This window comes from Nicotiana attenuata, chromosome 5 (genome assembly GCF_001879085.1).
Source record: "Nicotiana attenuata strain UT chromosome 5, NIATTr2, whole genome shotgun sequence".
NCBI classification, from domain to species: Eukaryota; Viridiplantae; Streptophyta; class Magnoliopsida; order Solanales; family Solanaceae; genus Nicotiana; species Nicotiana attenuata.
The window spans coordinates 10,719,054-10,740,596 of NC_031993.1; the positions used below are offsets into that span (position 1 = coordinate 10,719,054).

At 35.4% G+C, this 21,543-nt stretch overlaps 2 protein-coding genes across 2 annotated transcripts; both read left to right on the plus strand.

Annotated features, from left to right (window-relative positions):
* On the plus strand, nucleotides 1,368–4,324 carry LOC109225293 (uncharacterized protein At4g22758-like). The gene is made up of 3 exons (XM_019389912.1): nucleotides 1,368–1,858; nucleotides 2,697–2,900; nucleotides 3,974–4,324. Exons 1-3 carry the CDS (start codon nucleotides 1,526–1,528, stop codon nucleotides 3,977–3,979), a joined length of 543 nt encoding a protein of 180 aa, XP_019245457.1. The 5' UTR covers nucleotides 1,368–1,525; the 3' UTR covers nucleotides 3,980–4,324.
* LOC109226280 lies at nucleotides 7,830–10,225 on the plus strand. The gene is made up of 2 exons (XM_019391068.1): nucleotides 7,830–8,243; nucleotides 9,964–10,225. The coding sequence occupies exons 1-2, from the start codon at nucleotides 7,859–7,861 to the stop codon at nucleotides 10,119–10,121; spliced, it is 543 nt and encodes a 180-aa protein (XP_019246613.1). The 5' UTR covers nucleotides 7,830–7,858; the 3' UTR covers nucleotides 10,122–10,225.

Here is a 21,543-nt window from a genome sequence, read left to right on the forward strand (position 1 = left end):
TTTTACCTTATACACATAGTCCCCGTACTGTTCGGTGACAAAACTTTATGTTATCGGAAAGTAGATAAGACTTTTTTTTTGGTGGAAAAGTTTTTGAGCGGTTTCTGACACTTGAAAGAGCGTATGTCTTCTTCCATTTAATGAACCGAACATGTGTTATCCCGTGATTTGGAAAATATATTCGCCAATTTTCAAGGTAATGATGACCATGAATTCTACCACCTATAAACTTCTCCACTGCTCATCATTTCTATCTTTTACTTTTGTAAACTCTTCTTCTTCTTCAAATTTCCTTAGAGCTTTTCTGCAAACCCCTTTTTGTCTATAAAATTTTTTTACTCAGATTTTGTACCACCATGTCTTCTAGGGGTGTCAATGATTCGGTTCGGCCGGTTATTTTATAAAATTTGTACCATACCAATTTTTTGGTTATTCTATTATGTATAACCAAAATTAGACTTTTCCAAATCGTCCCAATCATGCCGGTTCTCTTCGGTATCGGTACAGTTCGGTTAATTTTCGATATTTTTTTAATATCACGTAAAATTCACCAGTAGAAGTAGAATGTAATAACATAAGTTCTTTTATAGGACTTAGCAAAACTCTCTAGATATTTTTACTGTTTAAAGGGTGATGAATTAAAAAAAAATAGCTAGAGTATAGATCCATCAACTATTCTACAACAACATAAAAGAAATCAAACAAAGGCAAAGAAAATATAAATCATGAGTTGAAAGATATACCAAGCCGGGACTCAAGAATAAAGTCTATAGAAGATTAATATTCAAAAAGATAAATCTAAATTATATGAAAGGAAACATATTCAATACATTATAGTTTGCTACTCATAATCGCTAGAACACTTTGTGTCTTGCTAATAAAGATACTTGAAATAACTTAGTTTAAGTAGAAGTAGCATAATAGGTTTTAGGAATTAATATTTTGAGTTTAATTACTTGTTGGCTTGTAATAGTTTTCATAATTCCAAGGCCCAAAGAAAATTTAATGCATCATTATTTTTAAACTTACTAATTAAATATATTTTCCACGTGTAAAATTTATTCGGTACGGTTTGGTCTTTTTTCGGTTTATATTTATAAAATAAAAAATCTACCCTAATTAACGGTGCGACTATAGATTTATATAAAAACCTACGGTTTCTTAAAAAAAAACCTAAAAATTAGTTCGATGCGGTACGGTTCGATCAGTTTAATCGATTTTCGAATATTCATTACCCGCCTACCTACAATGTTGAAGATAATAGGTGTCTTATTATTTTCAAACAAGGGCCAAAATATAAAAAAGAAAAAAGAAATTTGATGGAGTAGTATAAATAAAGGACTTTTCGGTTCTCCATTTCCAACTTAAAATTCAAGCAACTACCAAGCAACTTCCATTGTTGTCCTTTTTCCTTCCCTTTTGCTTCAATTCATACGCTTCCCCTGTATTTTTGTATACGTAAATAAGTGCACGTCCTTATACACTGTAAAAAGTACACTCAAAATACCAGTTAAATCAAGTGTATATGTCAGACAACCATATCCGGGGACGATTTCCGGCAAGCCGGACAGCTAGGAACAGAGCACTAAAACCGTCGCCGTCGGGTCATCGGAGGTATACGCCTGTGCCAGTGAAGCGCCGATCATTGAAGCAGCATAGTAGGGATACTAATTATAGGACGCTAGAGAGATGTAAATCAGAGCCTTGTATTTTGAAAATTGGAGTCATTGACTTTGACGATGATCTCGGCCGGGATGTGACGGCGCCGTCGTTAGAAATCCTTTTGCGGCCACAAACTTGTTCGGACATATTCTTGTCTCCTGATTATCATAATTCTGGATCTCCGCAGAGTTTTCAGGTACTTTTTTTCCGGAAATTATGTAAAGGTATTTTCGTTGTTCGATCGGTATATCAAAAGGACTGTTTGTTTGCTTGCTATTCGTTGATATTTCATTATTCGAGGTATTACTACTTGTTTACATTTTTTTTTGTCTATATTCATACTATTTGATTTTAGCTTAGAAAATGATTTTTTCTTTTTAAAAAACTAATTTAGATGTGGTTATAGTTACCTGCATAAAAAATTGATATTATTATTAGTGTAGCATTTGTTAGTTGTTACAATCTGTTTGTTAACAAAATTAGTAAATTCATCATTACCTGAGTAATTACTCTTTGGATTGGCCTATTCAACTACTAATTAGCTAACCATACTCCAAATATTCATTTGTAAACTTGGATTTGGTGCATAAATGAATTAATGAGATAAGATTATTGTGATCATCTATATTTCGTGTCGAAAATAATAGCTTCAATTGAACTCAGTCTTCAGCGGCCTCTATTCTCAACCTACCGGTTAAAAGTGAGCCGTGCATGCGGATCTAGGATTCTAGAACATGAGTGCACCATTGAAAAAGCAAGAGAAAAAAAGTACTAAGTGGGAATCGATCCATCCTTTGGATAAATAACTTAGCATTCAACAAGTGCACCATTCAAACTTTTTGGAACATGGAGGCCAACATACGAAATACATACACAAAATAGCTAGTTTGACAGAAAAATCATGAATTTACGTGCACCGTAAAAAATACCTAAATCCACCCCTGGAGTCGCGCGAAGTAGGCCAACCCCCATTCTGAGCCTTAGCGTACTTACAACCTTTCTTGATATCTAATATTTGTAAAAAATTTGTGCAGCACGGGTATGAGAAGGAGGCAAAAGTTGTGGTTAATGTAACAGTTGAAGGTAGTCCAGGACCAGTGCGAACCATGGTCAAGTTGGGATCTAGTGTTGACGAGACAATAAGACATGTCATAGACAAGTGTAGTGAAGAAGGCCGCACTCCTCGGCTTGATAAAAATGCTGATTCATCGTTTCAATTGTACCAGTCTTACTTCAAAGTAAGTCCTAATTACACCTCAAATTTACTATAGCCAATTTCTCGAAATGCTGAGTCAAAGTACAAATTTTGAATACCTCCTAAAATAAATTGATTCTGTATTCTTTAAGCTACATCTTTAATTCTTATGTCCGTCAAACCCAGGAAACATGTATAAACTCTTAGGGACCGTTTGGTACAAGGGATAAGGGATAATTAATCTCGGGATTAAATTTGAGATGAGTTTATCCCACATGTAGTTGAAATAAAATCACGGTATAACTAATTAATCCCAAGTTTAGTTATCCCGGGATTGTAGAGTCATTCTTATCTCTATGGAAGGATGGGATAATAATTTCGGAATAACTAATCCTGGGATAATTAATCCCGGCAGAATAAAAGTTTAGCAGATTAGTGATCTTGCGGCCTCAAGATTATACAAATTAACATCTTTCATCCGCAAACTACATTGTGACAATATATAGGATGATATTTGTAATTTAAATAAATGATGTTAGGACTAATATTTATATTTAATGTACCTAAGTCATGACGGGTATTTAAATACAGTTGGTGTATACGCCCTTTCTTTGTTGAGAGGTCATTCTCCTGTATTTGATGTAAGGTTGGCTGATGAAACATAGAAAATTTATCTTTGGCTCGCATAGTAATTATTTAATTGGGTTGTCATATTGACAAGTTAGTAAAAGATTACGTTTGAAGATACAGTTGCCTCTTTGTCCAGTCTCGAAATGTCATGCTACATGTTAAAATTAATACGTAGTGTAGCTATTTGTACATTTCAGCTTGTGATTTATCATTGTCTTCCAAAAGGAAATATATGTAATAGAATAGATTTTAAGTTCTATACACGGAGAGTGTGAAACATTTCCACAATTAGACCATTAAAATATAATTACATGTAAATTTATGTAAAATCATTTTCTAGTAACCTCAAAAAGAAAAGTAACATACTAAAATTAGTCGAATTATACTGTCAGTGTAAGTATTTTTTATATTAAAATTTTCCTTTTGTTTTATTTTCTTTTTTACCTTTTTTTCCTTCTTTGATAATTTTCTATTTCATTGATATAGGCTTGAGTAATACAGATGTGATTGGAGATGTTGGAAGCAGAAGTTTTTATCTTCGAAAAAGTTATAGTAGTAATGCAAGTAACCAAGAAATAGCATCAGAGATTGCTCCGGTTAAGGCAAATTCACATCCACTCGTTATTTCCCATGGATTCTTTGGTCGCAAGATAAATAAAATAATTAGAAGATCATGTAAGCTATGGAAAATCCTTGGTTGCATGCAGTGTTCTGGATGATCCAGAATTTTATATTAGTGTGACTTGTATGTACTACTATTGTATGGTAGAGTAGCATGAGTATTAGATTTGCTACTCAACTTAAAAGAATTTTAATATAAAATGAAAAGATAGACAATTTAACGTGTACTCCTGAATTTAGTCGAAGTGCATTCGTCCGAACACCAATGTACTACCACCGTTATTTAAAAAAAATGTGTATTAGCGCACACTGAACACATATAGGCCAAAGTGTAAAATATGTATGGCTTAAATGCAGATGCGGATCCACGTGGAGGATACGGGGCACGTGAACTCATGCTCTCCTCCTTAGACTATATATTACAGTGGTATTTATTGGATAAAGTACTTATAAATCTATGTCGGGACTCATGCTCAGAACAGCATTTGGTTTTGTGGTGGCTTCGCGCACCTTTGGCCCCTAGCTCCAGTGTTCGAATCCTATTCCATATAACATCAAAAGCCAATTTTCTATTTCTCTTTTTCTTTCTTTTCTGTTTCAACTGAAATCTTTTTTTTTTCTTTCTGTTTTTCTTTTTTATTCATGCGTTCTTTTGTTTTTTGGTTCACCCCTGTGACATATCTTTTAATTAAATTTTTGGTTTTTTTGGGATTCTATTTAATTTCCTTTTCCTTCTTTTATGTTTTCTTCATCTTCTTTTTTGGTTCAATCATCAAGTTTCAAAAACTAAAAATAAATTTTAAATTAATTTGAATCTTTTCAATATCAAGTTCCCTCTTTTTTCAATTACCACTCTTTTTGAATAGTTATTTAATTTTACTATATCGAGTTCAGTATTTGCAAATATAAATAATGATGCAATCATTGAGGTAGGAAAACTATTTAGACATGTGTCTATGGAATAATAATTTTTTGTAATAACAATATTGAGTCATCCATAATCTTTTGTGGTTTAAAGATTGAGTCGTCTCTAGGCGAGTTTCACTTTTACCTTTTCAAATATTGGGTACAAGTGCAAAATCTTGTTTAAATATCTGGTGGTCCAGGTTAGGTCGGATAATTAATGGATGTTTATTGCTAATTATAACATTAGTAAAGTGACGGCCAGGAAAAAAAAACATGGATTATCTGTAAACTTGACTACTATACTTAGGTTTCATTTGGTACGAAGGATAAGGGATAATTTATTTCGGGATTAAATTTAAGACGAGGTTATCCTGTGTTTGGTGGGGATAAAATCGTGGTATAACTAATTTTCGGGATTAGTCATCCCGGAATTGTAATATTTTTATATCCCTAGACGGTGGAATAACTAATTTTAAAATAACTAATCTCGAAATAATTAATCATGGAATAACTTATTTACCCACGAAAGGGCCCCTTAACTATATATTTAAGATGTTAAGTGTCAAACAGACCTTTATCGGTAAAATAACTAGTCAATTATTTCAACAGATTGAAAAGTTTAGGAGCAAGTAATAATTTAGCAAAACTTGAGGAGACAGAAGTGGAGAGCAGCAGCACCAGCTATTTCCGAGAAATTTCGCGCCCCTCAACAATCAACATATATAGTACAAATCCATCAACTAAAATGATTTCCTATGGCTAGAGCCGTCAATATGGGCTTGGTCCGTTGGGCCGGTCCAATCCAACCCGTGATTTAGTAGGGTTGAGTTAGAATATTTGGAGCCCATTTAAAAACGAGGCTTTTAAATCGGACGATGTGCACAAATAGCCACTACAGCTCATGTCATTATTTTAAAGCCAGTGTTTTAAATGTCTTTAGTCTTTAGCCACCGGTTTAATAAACTTTAACTGTCCGGACGATAATACCCTTCTGCTCATGTCCTTAACTTCAGGACTTCAGAACTACATGTCCTTAACTTTTGAACTTGAAACTCTAAGTTCAGGACTTCAAGACTACATGTCCTTAACTTTTTAACCTGTAACTCTAAGTTCAGGACTACATGTCCTTAACTTTTGAACTTGGAACTCTAAGTTCAGGACTTCAAGGTTACATGTCCTTAACTTATGAACTTGAAACTCAAACTTCAAGACCAAGCGTCCTTAACTTTTGAACTTGTAAGTCAAAGTTAAGGACCTATTGTCCTTAACTTTTGAACTTGCTTGTCCTTAACTTTTGAACTTGCTTGTCCTTAACTTTTGAACATGTAACTGTAAGTTAAGGACTGTCTGTCCTTAACTTTTGAACTTGTAAGTCAAAGTTAAGGACTTATTGTCCTTAACTTTTGAACTTGTAACTGTAAGTTAAGCACTGCTTGTCCTTAACTTTTGAATGTTAACTGTAAGTTAAGGACTGTCTGTCCTTAACTTTTGAATTTGGAAATCAAAGTTAAGGACCTATTGTCCTTAAGTTTTGAACTTGTAACTGATGTCTGTCCTTAACTTTTGAACTTGAAAATCAAAGTTAAAAGATTTAAATTTGGCAGAGTCTGCGACATTATTCTTTGGCTATGAATTGCAATCATTATTTTTGTTTCTTTTATTTTATGCTTTCCAACTGAACCATGCAAGGAGAACAAAAGGTCTACACCCTACTTACAAAGTTCTGTTACTAACTTTTGAACCATGATAATTGAAAAGTTCTGTTAAAGAGCTTTTGTCTTTTAATGAATGCTTACAAGCGATGCGATGTGCATTAGAATGACTGTGTAGATAGGCTCCGCCACCTCAACATAATGCACAGTTATGGAGAAGGCACGGAGAGAGAGAAGCAAGGGTTTGGGAAGAAAAGCAAGGGAAGAAAGGGTAAAAATGTCTTTTCATACTAATTTTAATAGGGCAATGGCTATTTTTGCTCAACATTAGAATTGCTGGATAAAAAATAAATACCACCTTAAATAGTGGCCACCCCATGCCATTTCTACTTTTAGACCCCGCCCGAGTAAGCCCGTGGCCTGTGAGGCTTGATTGAGGATGGGCTGGGCCGGCCCGTGGGCCTAATAAAAATATATATTTATAATATATAAAATAAAAATTCATATGACAAAAAATAACAAGAAGAGTATCCCAAGCTTAAAGTTTATTAAGCTCATCATATTAAAAGATCAAAGTCTTGAAACGTTAATTAATTTTAAAATTTTAATTATTCTTAATATTTAACTAATTTATATTGCAAAGAATTGTAAATGTATAAGAAAGTGAAGATGTTAAAACAACCTTCTAACACGCGGATTCAAGTGTGTTTGATGAAGATCATGTGTTGAATATCCCATAAGTGTCATGGACGTTCTCATGAATAGCTTGCTTTGAGTTTTGACTTTTAGTGAATGAAATGGTTTTGTATTTTACTTTTTTAGTGTTTACTATAATATATTGGAATAATATAAAAAGTTATTAAGTTTTGTGAAATTTTTCTAAGAAGATTTTTTTGTTAGAACTTAAAGAATAAATATAAAATTACATTTTAAAAAAATAATGGGCCGGCCCGTGGGGCCCGCAGCCCACGTAGGGTTGGAGTGGGCTGACCATAAGGCCCATTGAAATGATGGGCTAGCCCAGTCCAACCCGTAAATTGCTAAAGCCCACGTCCTACATATGGCCATATATCTGCCAAATTTCATTATCACCAAACCCCTCCATTTCTTACTTAATATAACTATCCATCCCAACACAAACACATCTCTATGATTTCAGAACATTAAAAAAATATCCTCGTACTAATACTTTATGGTATATTCTATCAACAGAATTATATATATTTCTTCAATCCATCGACTGAGAAAAAAAAAGACATCGTCCCCGTCTCCAGTAAACCGTCGTGCTACCACCGCGCACGGCGGCAGAGAGGCACCGAGACTCGCGGTTGCCCACACAAATCCGGCCGTTATAGATGTTCGGGCCGGAAATGTGACGACCGCGAGCAGCGCTCGTGAGAAGCAACACAAGTTAACGAAGCTGTTGCTGAGTGTGAATATTCAGAACAGTTTGGGACCGGTGCATGTGGTGATATCGCCGGAGAAGGAGATTTACGTGAAGGAGAAGCGGCGGCCATTGTTGATTACTAGTGATCCTCGGTGTTACGAGCTTCACTACTCCCAGTTTAGTTTGGAGAGTAAGTTTCAGCCGCCCATAATATATTGGTAGTATTATTTTTAAGGCCAACTTTCCTTCTATAGATTATCAGTGTAAATTTTTTGCAAGTGAACTTAATTAATGTATAACCTGTAAATTAAAAAAATTACACTATTAATACATGCAAGTACAATACTAATTTTTAAAGTTGATTATAACTGAATTGAATCATGTACTCCAACAAAAAATCAGTGTATGTACGATGCATTCATCAGTTTAAACTCAGAGGCGGGGCCAGGATTTGAAGTCTATGTGTTCGAGTTCTAATACTTTTAGGGGTCGTTTGGTATGAGGTATAAGAAGGTATAGTGCTGGTATAAAAATTTAATAGCACCTTAATACTTCGTATGGTTAGCAAATCAGGTATAAGTTATCCCAGGATTAAAATTAACACCGGGATAACTTATACCTTATAGAGGTGGGGTAATTAACACCGGTATAACTTATACATTCTTCTTACAAATTATGCAATTGTCATATTTAATACAACATGCCAAACAATGGATAAAAAACAATCTCAGCATAACAAATCCCGACATAACTTATACCAGTATAACTTATCCCGGCATCAGCCGTATTCAAACCAAACGACCGCTTAAGTTATCGGGTTCTAAATAAATAATTTGTACATATTCACGGATTTTTTAAGACAAATATATGGATTGGACCAAAACGATTGGGTTCAGCCAAACCCGTACTCGATGGGCTAGCCCTGCCCCGGCTTAAACTTGAGATATATGCATGTATTTTTAGAAGTATGTATATACAAAAAAGAGTGCACTTGATTGTCCTAAAAATTTAGATCCTCTGTATGTAATGTAAATAGTTTTAAAGTGAGCCCTCTTATTAGTTGTTGTTAAAGGAAAATGAACAATTAAACTATTGACATTGAATTTGGATGAAAGCAATGAATAGAGTTATTATCATGATTAATTTCGTAGTTTTTGTGGTTGTGCATCATATTCCATGTATGTGGCTGACTGTCTTCCCTGCAGCAACGTCAATGAAGACAATCTTTTGCACATGTCAAAATTGCATAGCCACATGGTTACGTGCGAAATATTTTCTTCGTTTAAAGATCTCGGTCGATTTTGTTTAAGAATTGAGTGTTATTTGTGCTTTAGTTTAACTCTATTTGATATAACTAAACCATTAAGGCGTATAGTTTAATTAGTTAAACATGACCTTAAACAATCATGGTTTGGTTCATTCACGGGTTAATCGGGAATTATCATATTATTTTTTTTTTATAATAAAATCTCTCACACGGTAAAAATTTACTTGCATCAAGTGTTTACACCAACCCATACTAAACATACGACGGGTAAGTGATTTGACATAATAAAAATAAAGTCAGACCTCGACAGTTATTTCCTATAAAAGTTATATTTTTTCCGGAATTGATTTTTATGGTATTTTATGATATACATTCTCTATAATAATACTTCACTATAGCAGCCAAAAAATATTGGAACAAATGAGGTTGTTATAAATAACTGTATATAATTAACCATAATTAGGTGAGAAAAATTTATATATAAACACATGTCATAGATTTATTAATATTAAAAATTAAAAACAAAACGGTACGTTATGATTTGCGTAAAAACGTGGCATAAGAAAATGAAGGTGTCATATAAATGGCAATATTATTGAAACCTTTGATTAGCTATGTTGACATGTTGATCGGTTATACGCAGGTTTGAAGACAGGAGAAAGTGGTGAATTTGGGATCTCGAACTTTCTTTCTTTGTCCAAAACCAAGCACTGCTGTCAAAGCAAAGGCAACACCAAGATCTCCACTTCGGTTAACAAAGCTCATGGATTGATTTCGTTCTATAACTTTTTCATGTTCTAGTATAGTTTTTTTTTTTGTTTTTTTCATTTGAATGTGTCACCTTTTCTATTATTATATTGTCGAAATTGAATGTGCTAAAATATCTTGGGCGGAGATAAATTAAAATATTCATTCAACTTTCGATTCTTGATATAGTTAATTAGTTTTATGCCAAAAAGAAATTTGTAATTGATCAAAAATCAACCTGTCTCGCTGTTTTATTTCTTTTTCGTCCAAAAATTTTGACGTGGCAATTTTAGTTTACTTACTTTTGACAATCTTTAATAGTGACACTTATCCTACTGACCAAACTAATATACCAATTGTAAGGGCAGCCCGGTGCATTAAGCTCCCGCTATGCGCGGGGTCCGGGGAAGGGCCGGACCACAAGGGTCTATAGTACGCAGCCTCACCCTGCATTTCTGCAAGAGGCTGTTTTCACGGCTCAAACCCGTGACCTCCAGGTCACATGGCAGCAACTTTACTAGTTACGCCAAGGCTCCCCTTCTAATATACCAACTGTAAGGTGGGGAATGAGGATCAATTCTTATTATTACGTATATGAAAGTACTGTACGTTCATACATAAATTTCCCAACTAATATACCAACTCTAAACAAATCAAACATGTTTGAAACCATAAGTTAATGGTACAAATCACCCATTAGATTTTTCAAAAACATACTATCAAACTCTACTGATGTGAAGCCTAAGATCAAATTACGTGTTGAACTATCTTATCAAGTTTTTTTTTTCTTCTAAACAAATGATAGGAGTAATAATGAAGAATAGTATAATGAGGCTTTCGTTTACAAATTTGTCAGAACTCCATACGAGCAATATTGGTATTAGTGCACCTTTCTTACATTATCAACATTAAATAATTTCTTCTCTTGTGGAGAATTATAGTTACTGAATTTGTTCAATTCACATGGCGCTATCACTATTTTAAACACTTTTTATTATGGTTTTTAAAATATTTTATTTTAAAATTGTAATTTATAGTGCTTTTATATAATTCTCAAGTATTTTAAAGTTGTAAAATTTAAAAAATCAACCTCAAAACTAAAAGCATAATGATCTGATCATTATATATCAAAATCGAGTAATTATATATCAAAATCGAGTAATTCTTTTTTGAGCAATTGTGGTATTTCTTTAATTTATGTGCCAAGAAAAAATACTACGAGGGGGTAATTGTTCATTTGACAAAGCCCAGATGCATTAATGTCTTTTTATAAAGTTTAGGGTGACCATGGAAATTCAGGAATCTGAAACTCCTCCCTCTCTCTCGAGTTTTCTTTTTGGCGTAGAATAGAAGAAAAGAACCTCTCTTATGGTCCACCAAAAACATTCTCTTTGTGATTCACCGCATCATTTCTCTTCTTCCAGATTCATCCAAGGTCAGGCTCCTTCTAATTTCATGTTTGATTGTTTTTAAAGTTTTTTGTTTTTCCTTAAACTATAATTTTGTTTTTTTTTTCTTTCATGTAATTTTGTGCTAATGTAACTAGGTTTAGAGTTAAATTTAAAAAAGATGTTGGTAGCCCTGCTCTTTAGTTGAGCTATTTGCAAATATTTGCCTCGATATCTTGCTTCTCTTCGTTCGCTTCAAATTATTTCAAATATTGTAGGACTTTGTTGAAATATGAAATGCTGACCTTAATTGTTAGAAATGAAATTAAATGGACTTGAATAGAGGTCTCATATAGCCGACACAAACTGTGAACTTAATTAAATCTTTTCTTTTTAAATTTTCCTATCACATTAGGGAATCAGAGAAGGATAATGGGGAATTTAGTTCACACTTATTACGTGCAGAGGCAGAGTCAAGATTTATGGTTTATGGATTCTGAACTTGCCGTGGAACCTGTAGCTTATTTTAATTTCTTAGCTCACAATCAAATATTTATATATTAAAAGGGTTTAATCAAAAGCTATGAATTTGTTTGAACCTGTACGTGATATGGTTGTGGGGTCCATACCTCACCTACCAAAGAAAATAAAGAAGAAGATTGAAAAGTTGGATAAAATAGGTTGCTTGAAATACATATGGGCGGATGATCAAAATTTCAATTTGTAATGCAAAAGTCAATTTTGATTGGCTGAAAGGTTGGTATTTTACCTATAAATATAGATGCTTCCCTCTCGGTTTAAACACACCAAAAAAAAACCGAGAGAAGCTAAGCAGAAAGCAAAGCAGTGAGAGTAATCCACAGATTGTTGTCTGTGAGATAAATAGTGAGTGGTAGTAATATTTTAGTGAGGTGTCTTTAAATAAAGAGTGTTATTTCTTTCAAAATTGTAGTAGTCTCTTGACACTACCAAGTTGTAATATTATAATGGTTATATTGCTCCCTCGGGTATTGTATTTTACCCCATTAAAAGAGTTGGTGTCATTGTTACTCTCTTGTGTTATTATTATTTGCCGTGAATATTATTCCTGGGCGGAATATATTATTTTTTTATCCCAACAACGTGGTATCAGAGCCATGGCAAATAATGGTCCGCTATCTTTTCAGTACCCCCGTCTCACAAAAGATAATTATGAGAAATGGTGTCTACGTATGAAAGCCATTCTTGGCTCTCAGGATGTATAAGAAATAGTAGACAGAGGGTATGCAAAACCCGATAATGAGGAAGCTCTGCCTCAAAATGAAAAAGAGGTCTTGGCAAAGACAAGGAAGAAGGATCAACAAGCCCTCACGCTCATCCACCAATGTTTGGATGATGCCATGTTTGAGAAGGTGGCAGATGCTACCACCTCAAAGGAAGCTTGGGGGATTTTACAAAATTCTTTTCAAGGAGTTGACAAAGTAAAAAAGGTAAAACTTCAAACTCTAAGGACTGATTTTGAAGTTTTAAAAATGAAAGAATCCGAATGCATCTCGGATTATTTTTCAAAAGTGAAGGCTGTTGTAAATCAACTAGGAAGATACGGGGAGGACATAGAAGATGTCCGTGTGGTAGAAAAGATACTTCGCACTTTAACACCTAAATTTGATTTTGTGGTGTGTACTATTGAGGAGTATTAGACTCTATGATGGTGGAGTAATTGGAAGGTTCTTTATAGGCCCACGAAGAAAAGATCAAAAGGAGATAAGAAGTGCCATTGGAGCAACTTCTTAAAACTCAGGCATCCTTCAAGGATTATGGAGGTGAAACAAGCTATCGAGGAAACGGATGAGGCCGAGGCTGAGGCCGAGGAGGTCATGGAAGAAGTAATGGTCACAACTTCAACAATAAAGTTAAAATCCACCAAACATTCAAAGGTCGTGGTCGTGGACAAAGAGGAGGAAGAAGACGTGGATACTACCAAGAAAATAATGGACAAAGGTATGACAAAACAAAAATTGAGTGTTATAGTTGTCATAAATTTGGCCATTAATCTTGGGAATGTCGTAGCAATGTTGAAGAAAAAGCTAACCTTGTTGACGACAAGAAAGAAGAAGATGAGTCAACGTTGTTGATGGCACTCAAGGAAGAAGACAAAGATGATTGCAGCTCGTGGTATTTGGACAATGGAGCGAGCAATCATATGTGTGGATGCAAAGAGAAGTTTGTGGAGATCAATAAAACGGTGAGAGGTAATGTGTCCTTTGGAGATACCTCAAAGGTTCAGATCGAAGGGATAGGTACGGTTCTGATCTCCTGTAAAGATGGTAGTCACAAGTTAATTCAAGATGTTTATTATGTGCCAAAATTAAAAAGTAATATTTTAAGTTTGGGCCAACTTCTTGAAAAGGAATATGACATCCACATGAAAAATATGCATCTTTGGCTTAGAGATTCAAGTGGAATTCTAATTGCTAAAGTGCATATGGCATAGAATAGATTGTTTTCTCTGAATCTTAAAACAATTGATGCAAAGTGTTTGAAGGCTAATGTGCAAGATGAATCATGGTGTTGGCACATGCGATTTGGGCACTTAAATTTTGAAGCGCTCAAATCAATGGGAGAAAAGAACATGGTGCATGGGATACCATCAATCAACCATCCCAATCAATTGTGTGAAGCTTGTCTTCTTGGAAAACATGCAAGGAGGAGTTCTCCAAAGGAGGCCATGTCAAGATCAACCAAGCCGCTCCAGCTTGTCCACACTGATGTGTGTGGACCAATCAATCCACCTTCTTTTGGTAAAAGAAAATACTTTCTGCTTTTCATTGATGACTTTAGTAGAAAGACTTGGGTTTATTTCTTGAACCAAAAATCTAAAGCTTTTGCTGCTTTTAAAATTTTCAAACTACTTGTGGAGAAAATGGCTATGAAATTAAAGATCTAAGGTCCGATAGAGGAGGCGAATTCACCTCAAACAAATTTATTCTGTCAACTTCATGGAATTCGTCTCCCTATAACGGTACCTTATTCACCTCAACAAAATGGTGTTGCAGAGAGAAAGAATCGAACGATTCTTAATATGGCTAGATGTATGTTGAAAGCTAAAAGTATGCCCAAGGAATTTTGGGCCGAAGCTGTTTCTTGTGCAGTTTATTTGAATAACAGGTCTCTAACAAGAAATGTTAGAGATCAAATGCCTCAAGAAACATGGAGTGGAAGAAAGCCAAGCGTCAAGCACTTGAGAATCTTTGGGAGCATAGCCTATGCTCATGTGCCACATCAGGGGAGAGCAAAGCTTGACGATCGAAGTGTCAAGCATGTGTTTGTTGGCTATGATACGAGTTCAAAAGGCTACAAGCTATACAACCCAAGCAGCGGCAAGGTGGTGGTAAGTCGCGATGTTGAATTTGATGAAGAATTGGCATGGGATTGGAAAGCTCAGGAAGAAACTTCATATGATTTTCTTCCATACTTTGGTGATGAAGAAGAACCAGAGACCGTGGAACCTGTGCAGGATACAACTTCACCTCCTTCTCCAACCATTGTTGCATCTCCCTCTTCTCAAGAAAGTTCAAATGAACAACCGCAAAGGACAAGGAGCATTCAAGAGCTCTATGACGACACAGAAGAAGTTACTAATTTTGATTTTTTATATTGTCTCTTTGCTGACCGTGAACCAATGAACTTTGATGAAGCTGTTACAGACAAAAGGTGAAGATAAGCCATGGAGGATGAGATCAAGTCAATAGAGAAGAACAACACTTGGGAGTTAACAACTCTTCCCAAGGGTCATCGAGCAATTGGAGTTAAATGGGTATACAAGACAAAGAAGAATGCTGGTGGAGATGTAGAGAAATACAAGGCACGACTTGTGGCTAAAGGCTACAAGTAAAGGCAAGGCATTGACTATGAAGAAGTCTATGCACCTGTTGCCCGCATGGAGACTATTCGTTTGTTGATATCTTTGGTGGCGCAAATGAAGTGGAAGATTCATCAACTAGATGTCAAGTCAGTCTTCTTGAATGGCTATCTTGAAGAAGAAGTCTATGTTGAACAACCATTGGGTTTCATGGTCAAAAACCATGAAGATAAAGTGTTGCGGTTGAAGAAAGCTTTATATGGATTAAAGCAAGCCCCACGAGCATGGAATAGTTGCATCGACAAGTATTTTCAAGACAATGGGTTTACTCGTTGCCTCCATGAATATGCTCTTTAACTTAAAGTTCATACTAATGGAGATATCTTACTTGTTTGTCTTTATGTTGATGATCTTATTTTCACGGGTAATAACCCAAGTTTGTTTGAAGCTTTCAAGAAAGATATGTCCCGTGAGTTCTAGATGACAGACGTAGGGCTCATGTCATATTACCTGGGCCTAGAAGTGAAGCAGATGGAGGATGGAATTTTTATCTCTCAAGAAAGCTATACAAAGGAGATATTGAAGAAGTTCAACATGCTCGATTGCAACCCCGTGAACACACCAATGGAAAGTCGGACAAAATTGTCCAAGTTTGATGAAGGAGAAAAAGTGGATCCCACATTCTTCAAAAGCCTTGTGGGAAGTTTGAGGTACTTGACTTGTACCAGGCCAGATATACTCTTTGCAGTTGGAGTAGTAAGCCGGTTCATGGAAGCTCCTACCTCCACTCACTTGAAGGTCACTAGAAGAATTCTTCGTTACCCAAAAGGTACAATCGACTTTGGGTTATTTTATTCTTCTTCTTCTAATGATTTCAACCTTGTGGGATATTGTGATAGTGATTATGCGGGAGATATTGATGATAGAAAAGTACAACTGGTTTTGTATTTTTCTTGGGTAATTCTGTTATTTCTTGGAGTTCAAAGAAACAGTCCATAGTTACTCTCTCGACTTGAGAAGCCGAATATATAGCAGCAACATCATGTACCTGTCATGTTATTTGGCTAAATTGAAGGAGCTCAATTTGCCACAAATTGAGGCTACAGAGATCAGTATTGATAACAAATCTGCGCAAGCACTTGCCAAGAATCCGGTGTATCACGATCGAAGCAAGCATATAGATACAAGGTATCATTTCATCAGAGCGTGCATTGCCAAGAAGGAAGTCGAGCTCAAATATGTGAAGTCTCATGATCAAGTTGCAGACATTTTTACAAAGCCTCTCAAGTTTGAAGATTTTCAGAGATTGAGAACAAGAATTGGACTGAAGAAGAAAAATCAAAATTAAGGGAGAGATTTGTGGGGTCCATACCTCACCTACCAAAGAAAATAAAGAAGAAGATTGAAAAGTTGGATAGGCTGCTTGAAATACATATGGGCGGCTGATCAAAATTTCAATTTGTAATGCAAAAGTCAATTTTGATTGGCTGAAAGGTTGGCTATTTTACCAATAAATAGAGACGCTTCCCTCTCGGTTTAAATACACAAAAAAAAAAAGAGAAGCTAAGCAGAAAGCAAAGCAGTGAGAGTAATCCACAGATTGTTGTCTGTGAGATAAATAGTGAGTGGTAGTAATATTGTAGTGATGTGTCTTTAAATAAAGAGTGTTATTTCTTTCAAAATTGTAGTAGTCTCTTGACACTACCAAGTTGTAATATTATAGTGGTTATATTGCTCCGCTCGGGTATTGTATTTTACCCCATTAAAAGAGTTGGTGTCATTATTACTCTCTTGTGTTGTTATTATTTACCGTGGATATTATTCCTAGGCGGGATATATTATTTTTTTCTATCCCAACAACGGTAACTCCGCCCCTGATTGTGTGGAAGACTCTCGCTGAAATGTGTCGGTGTTGATAGATTGATTGATATTTGAAATGCTGGTCGTCATACTTTCTCTTACGTCCTCTATCGCAGTGGCAGAAAAACCTTGAGAATTGAGTGATATTTTGATGCTTATTTTAGATTGAGTGACCCGAGCAAACAGACTATTCTTAGTTGTAGCAAAGCTCCCAGTTGGCCTAATCTCTTCTAGTTTTAATGGGGATTCTTTAATTTCAGAACTTATAGGAATATGCAGATATCAAATTCTGCTTGAACTGATCAACTTTGCAGTAACATTTCTCGAATTCTAATTGGGTATAGAAAGCATGTACTTAGCATGTACTCAAATCCCGCTTAGTGCTGTTTGGTGAAGTTTGAGCCATCATACAGATCCTGTTACCATGTGCAATATTTTCTAGTGCCAATCCTTTTAGAAGTTACCATTTTAAAAAGGAAATATAGTTAGTCTCCAACTGTTCTTTCAGAAATGATTTGTCACATTTGGCAGAAGTAGTTTTGTAAAGATAGTTGAATTTAACCTTTGATTGGCAAAACCGCAAGTAATGTATGCTGTTTCTGGACATATCTTCGTTGTTCGTTGTTTCCCCTCCCAGATAACTATAGCAAAAAGATTAGACACTTAAGAGTGTGTTTGGTATAACGGAAAATATTTTCCAAGAAAATATTTTCTTGGAAAACAAGTCGTAATCTTATTCATTTTCTGGTGTTTGGTACGCAAATTAAGGAAAATAACTTCTCAAGAGTATTCATAAATAATTTAGATACAATAAACATGAAGTCATAAACTTTCGAACCAACAACCTTCCGAATCCACAAATTTCATAAAGTTTCCACCCGCTAAACTTTCGAAACCACGAACTTTCGAACCCATAAACTTTATAATTTCTAAACCCGTAAACTTCCAAACACATAAACCTCCAAACTCATAACTTTGGAACTTGTAAAATATCGAACCTGTAAATCGAAAGATAAAAAATTGAAACTTAAAATATATAAAAAAAAATATTTTTTCCCTGGGGGTGGGGGGTGCAGAAAAACGAAAAAACAGAAATTTAAAAATTACAAAAAAAAAGTAATTTTTTTTTGTACGGGGTGGGGGAGTGGGGGTGGGGTTTGGCGGGGTGATGCACAAAAACGAAAAAATTGAAATTTGAAACTACAAAAAAAAGGTTTCGTTTTTTTTTTTGGCTGGGAGGGAGGATAGTAGGGTGGGTGGTGACGGGGAAAAAAGTGAAATTCGAAAATTAAAAAAAAATTTGGGGGAGAGGGGGTGGGGTGGGTAGGCGTGGGTGGGGTTGGGTGGGTGGGTGGGTGTAGGGGTGTAGGGTGGGGTGGTGAGAGTCGGGAAGGTTTAGAAGGAGTTTTGAAAAATGTTTTCCCTTCTCAAGGAAAATATTTTCCTTCAATTGGGGGAAAATGAGTTCATAAGGAAAATATTTTCCAAAACATTTAAGCCAACCAAACATGAAAAAATTGAAAAATTGGTACGTTTTCCTTCATACCAAACACACCCTTATTTAAATGATTTTTTTCAAGTTTTTTTTGGGGTCTGAAAAGGAGACTTGCATTGCTTCAAACAAATAACTTTTTTAAATTTTGTATATCATAAAAACCCAATGCGAATTCTTTAAGAAAAAAGGGTGGTTAAAGTAATGGGTCAAATAATAATAACCCGGGTCCAGTACCCTTTCCTATCCAAAACAACCAGGTACGAAATTCACACTTGACTCTCCTTTCTTCCTTCACCGAAGCACTCTTCCGACCACCTCTTCCTCGTATCTACACTCCAGAACTAAAGTACCTCAGCCTTCTTTAAGATACCCCTTCCCCTTTTTCTCAATTCAATTCGTCTCCCACAAAGTAAAATAATGGCAAAGTTAACACTTTTTATTTTCTTTTTCTTTCTTATATTCTTTTCAGCTGTGCCAGCAAAGTTTTTGTCGCATTAAGAATCCAATCTCTGGGTATGTTTTTATTACATCATATTTATCTTATATTGTGCTTTTATCATGTTTTAATTGGTTAACTGTTTGTTTATTATTTTTTTGGGCAGATTCTTATGGAATTGCAACGTCTAATGTAAATGTGAATTTCTTAATAGAGTTTACAGAAGTATTGAATCAGGGTAATCTTGTTCTTCTTAATTACTCTTTGCACCCAAAAAGTTCTTGTCTTGAATAATTCTTTTTGTTTTTTTGATAATGGTACCTTGTAGTTCTGTCTTGAATAATGCTATGTTACTCTCATATAGAACCTAGTTTATATAAAGTATATGGTCCATAAGGGTGGATCGAGGATTTGGACCGGTGGGTTGATTTTCTTAATAAATTACCAATGCTAATGGATCTTTTGACATAAGCATATAAGGTTGAGCCAAAAGTAGTGGGTTCGAACGAACTCGTTACTTCTTCTTTTTTATAACGGTAGTGTCGGGGCCAGCTTGCCCACCTCGATTATTCACTAAGTACTTGCTACGTCCTAGCGGCACATGTATTGGGTAACTTTGCCCGCCAAGGCTTAGACAACTAGAAAGAAATCGCCTACGCTAGGATTTGAACTTGAGACATCATGGTTCTCCTCCCACTTTATTGACCACTAAGCCATTCCCTTGGGTTGGATGGACTTAATGCTTATGTACTTGGTCCGCCTGTATGGAAGGAATTGAACTTGAGTTTTAATGTCGTGAGAAACATAGAGGATGTTGAATGTAGAGGTGAATGGTCTTCTTAGTTCTAAAATTTAAGTTAGTATTTTGGGAAGCTGTATATGCTTTTCTATACAGAAAATCAATTTTAGAAAATAACATATTAATTTTCTTCCTTCCTTCTGCTTTTCATACCTATGCATATTTCCTTTTAGTTCCTTGCCGTCCCATCGGAAAATATTTTCTGTGGGAGAGGTCGAGAGGAAGATGCTGCAGGGTTATTTAATTTATTGTTTAGAAATGGGAAACAAGTTATCTTTTTATCTGCCTGTAAATTTTTGTCGAGCTTAGTTGTTCTGTTCATGTTCATCTTGGAGCCATAATCCTTTTCCCCAGCTACTAACAGAAAATGATTTGTGGACAAGCCGGAAAGGCCTAGTTCCCGGAAATCAATATGATTTGACCCGAGGATTGTAAAATTTACTAAGAAGAACTTATCATATAAGTTGTGACTCAACGATTAGATGTGTGGAGCTATCCTTCACGTTACTGAGCTTTGTTTAGTCTCTGCATTTTGCTGCTGAGTTGTTAATCTTACACTCAAGCCTTCTCATTTGTCAGCCTTGTTTTTTCTTTCATGTCTTTTTGCTTCTATATTTGAAATTATTTTTTCCAAAGCTCACGCCATCTTTTCTCAGTCTTCCACATTTATTCTTTTGGTCCCTCTTCTTCAAAGCACCAAATATTCCCAAAATCCTCAGTTCCTCTCAATCTCTACTTGTAATCCTCCAAATTGTTTCTCTGCATCATCATTCCAAATGTGCAGCGAAGGGAGTTGGATGAGCGGTTTTGGTCTGTTTATTTCATCGATTCTATGCCTGTTCATTGTTGTCCACCTATACTTGTTGCTTTAACTTGCCAGGTCTTTTCACTCAATTCCCACTCTCTCCCCTAGGAGCTCAAGTCTCCAACTTCCTCCTAAACTCCTTTCACATCCAAACCTGACACTTAACTCTCCTTGCACTCTTTCACTAAGTCAGCATAGCTTATGTGTACTATCAAATATCAAATCTTTCCATAGTTTAAATCAGAATATTAAGCTACTTTATCCACAAAAAAAGAGATGTCAGCAAATATCAATGAGGTGTAGCACTTGCCTCATTCTTAATTGATAGTCACTAACAATCTTGTGCCTTGCATGTTCACTTGTTCTTAATTTCATTACTAGATATTGTCCATTCTGAATATATCCCATCTTTTATTGAGTAAAATCTCCATTTTCTTTGGATAAAATTTTTGTACATTTTTTCTCGAGTTTCATTTGGTTGCTGGTTGTGTTTGTAACCTAACCCAGAGTCCATACTTCCAGAGCTAGAAACAGTAAACCAACACGTGCACGAGTTTCCATGATGCCCATTGGGACCCCAAGGGTGCCCTACAGAAATCCAACTGAGGGAATGTGGCAGTGGGTTGATTTGTGGAATGCTCTTGTAAGTAACATGTTTTCAGTTTGAAGTACCTTTGTTTCTCCTTTGGCTAATTTGATTAATAATCAATACTTTTGATATGGGAAATATCACTGAATTCTCTGATGCAGTACCGTGAACGTGTTATTTTCATTGGACAACACATAGATGAAGAATTTAGCAACCAGATATTGGCAACAATGCTGTACCTTGACAGTATTGATGATTCCAAG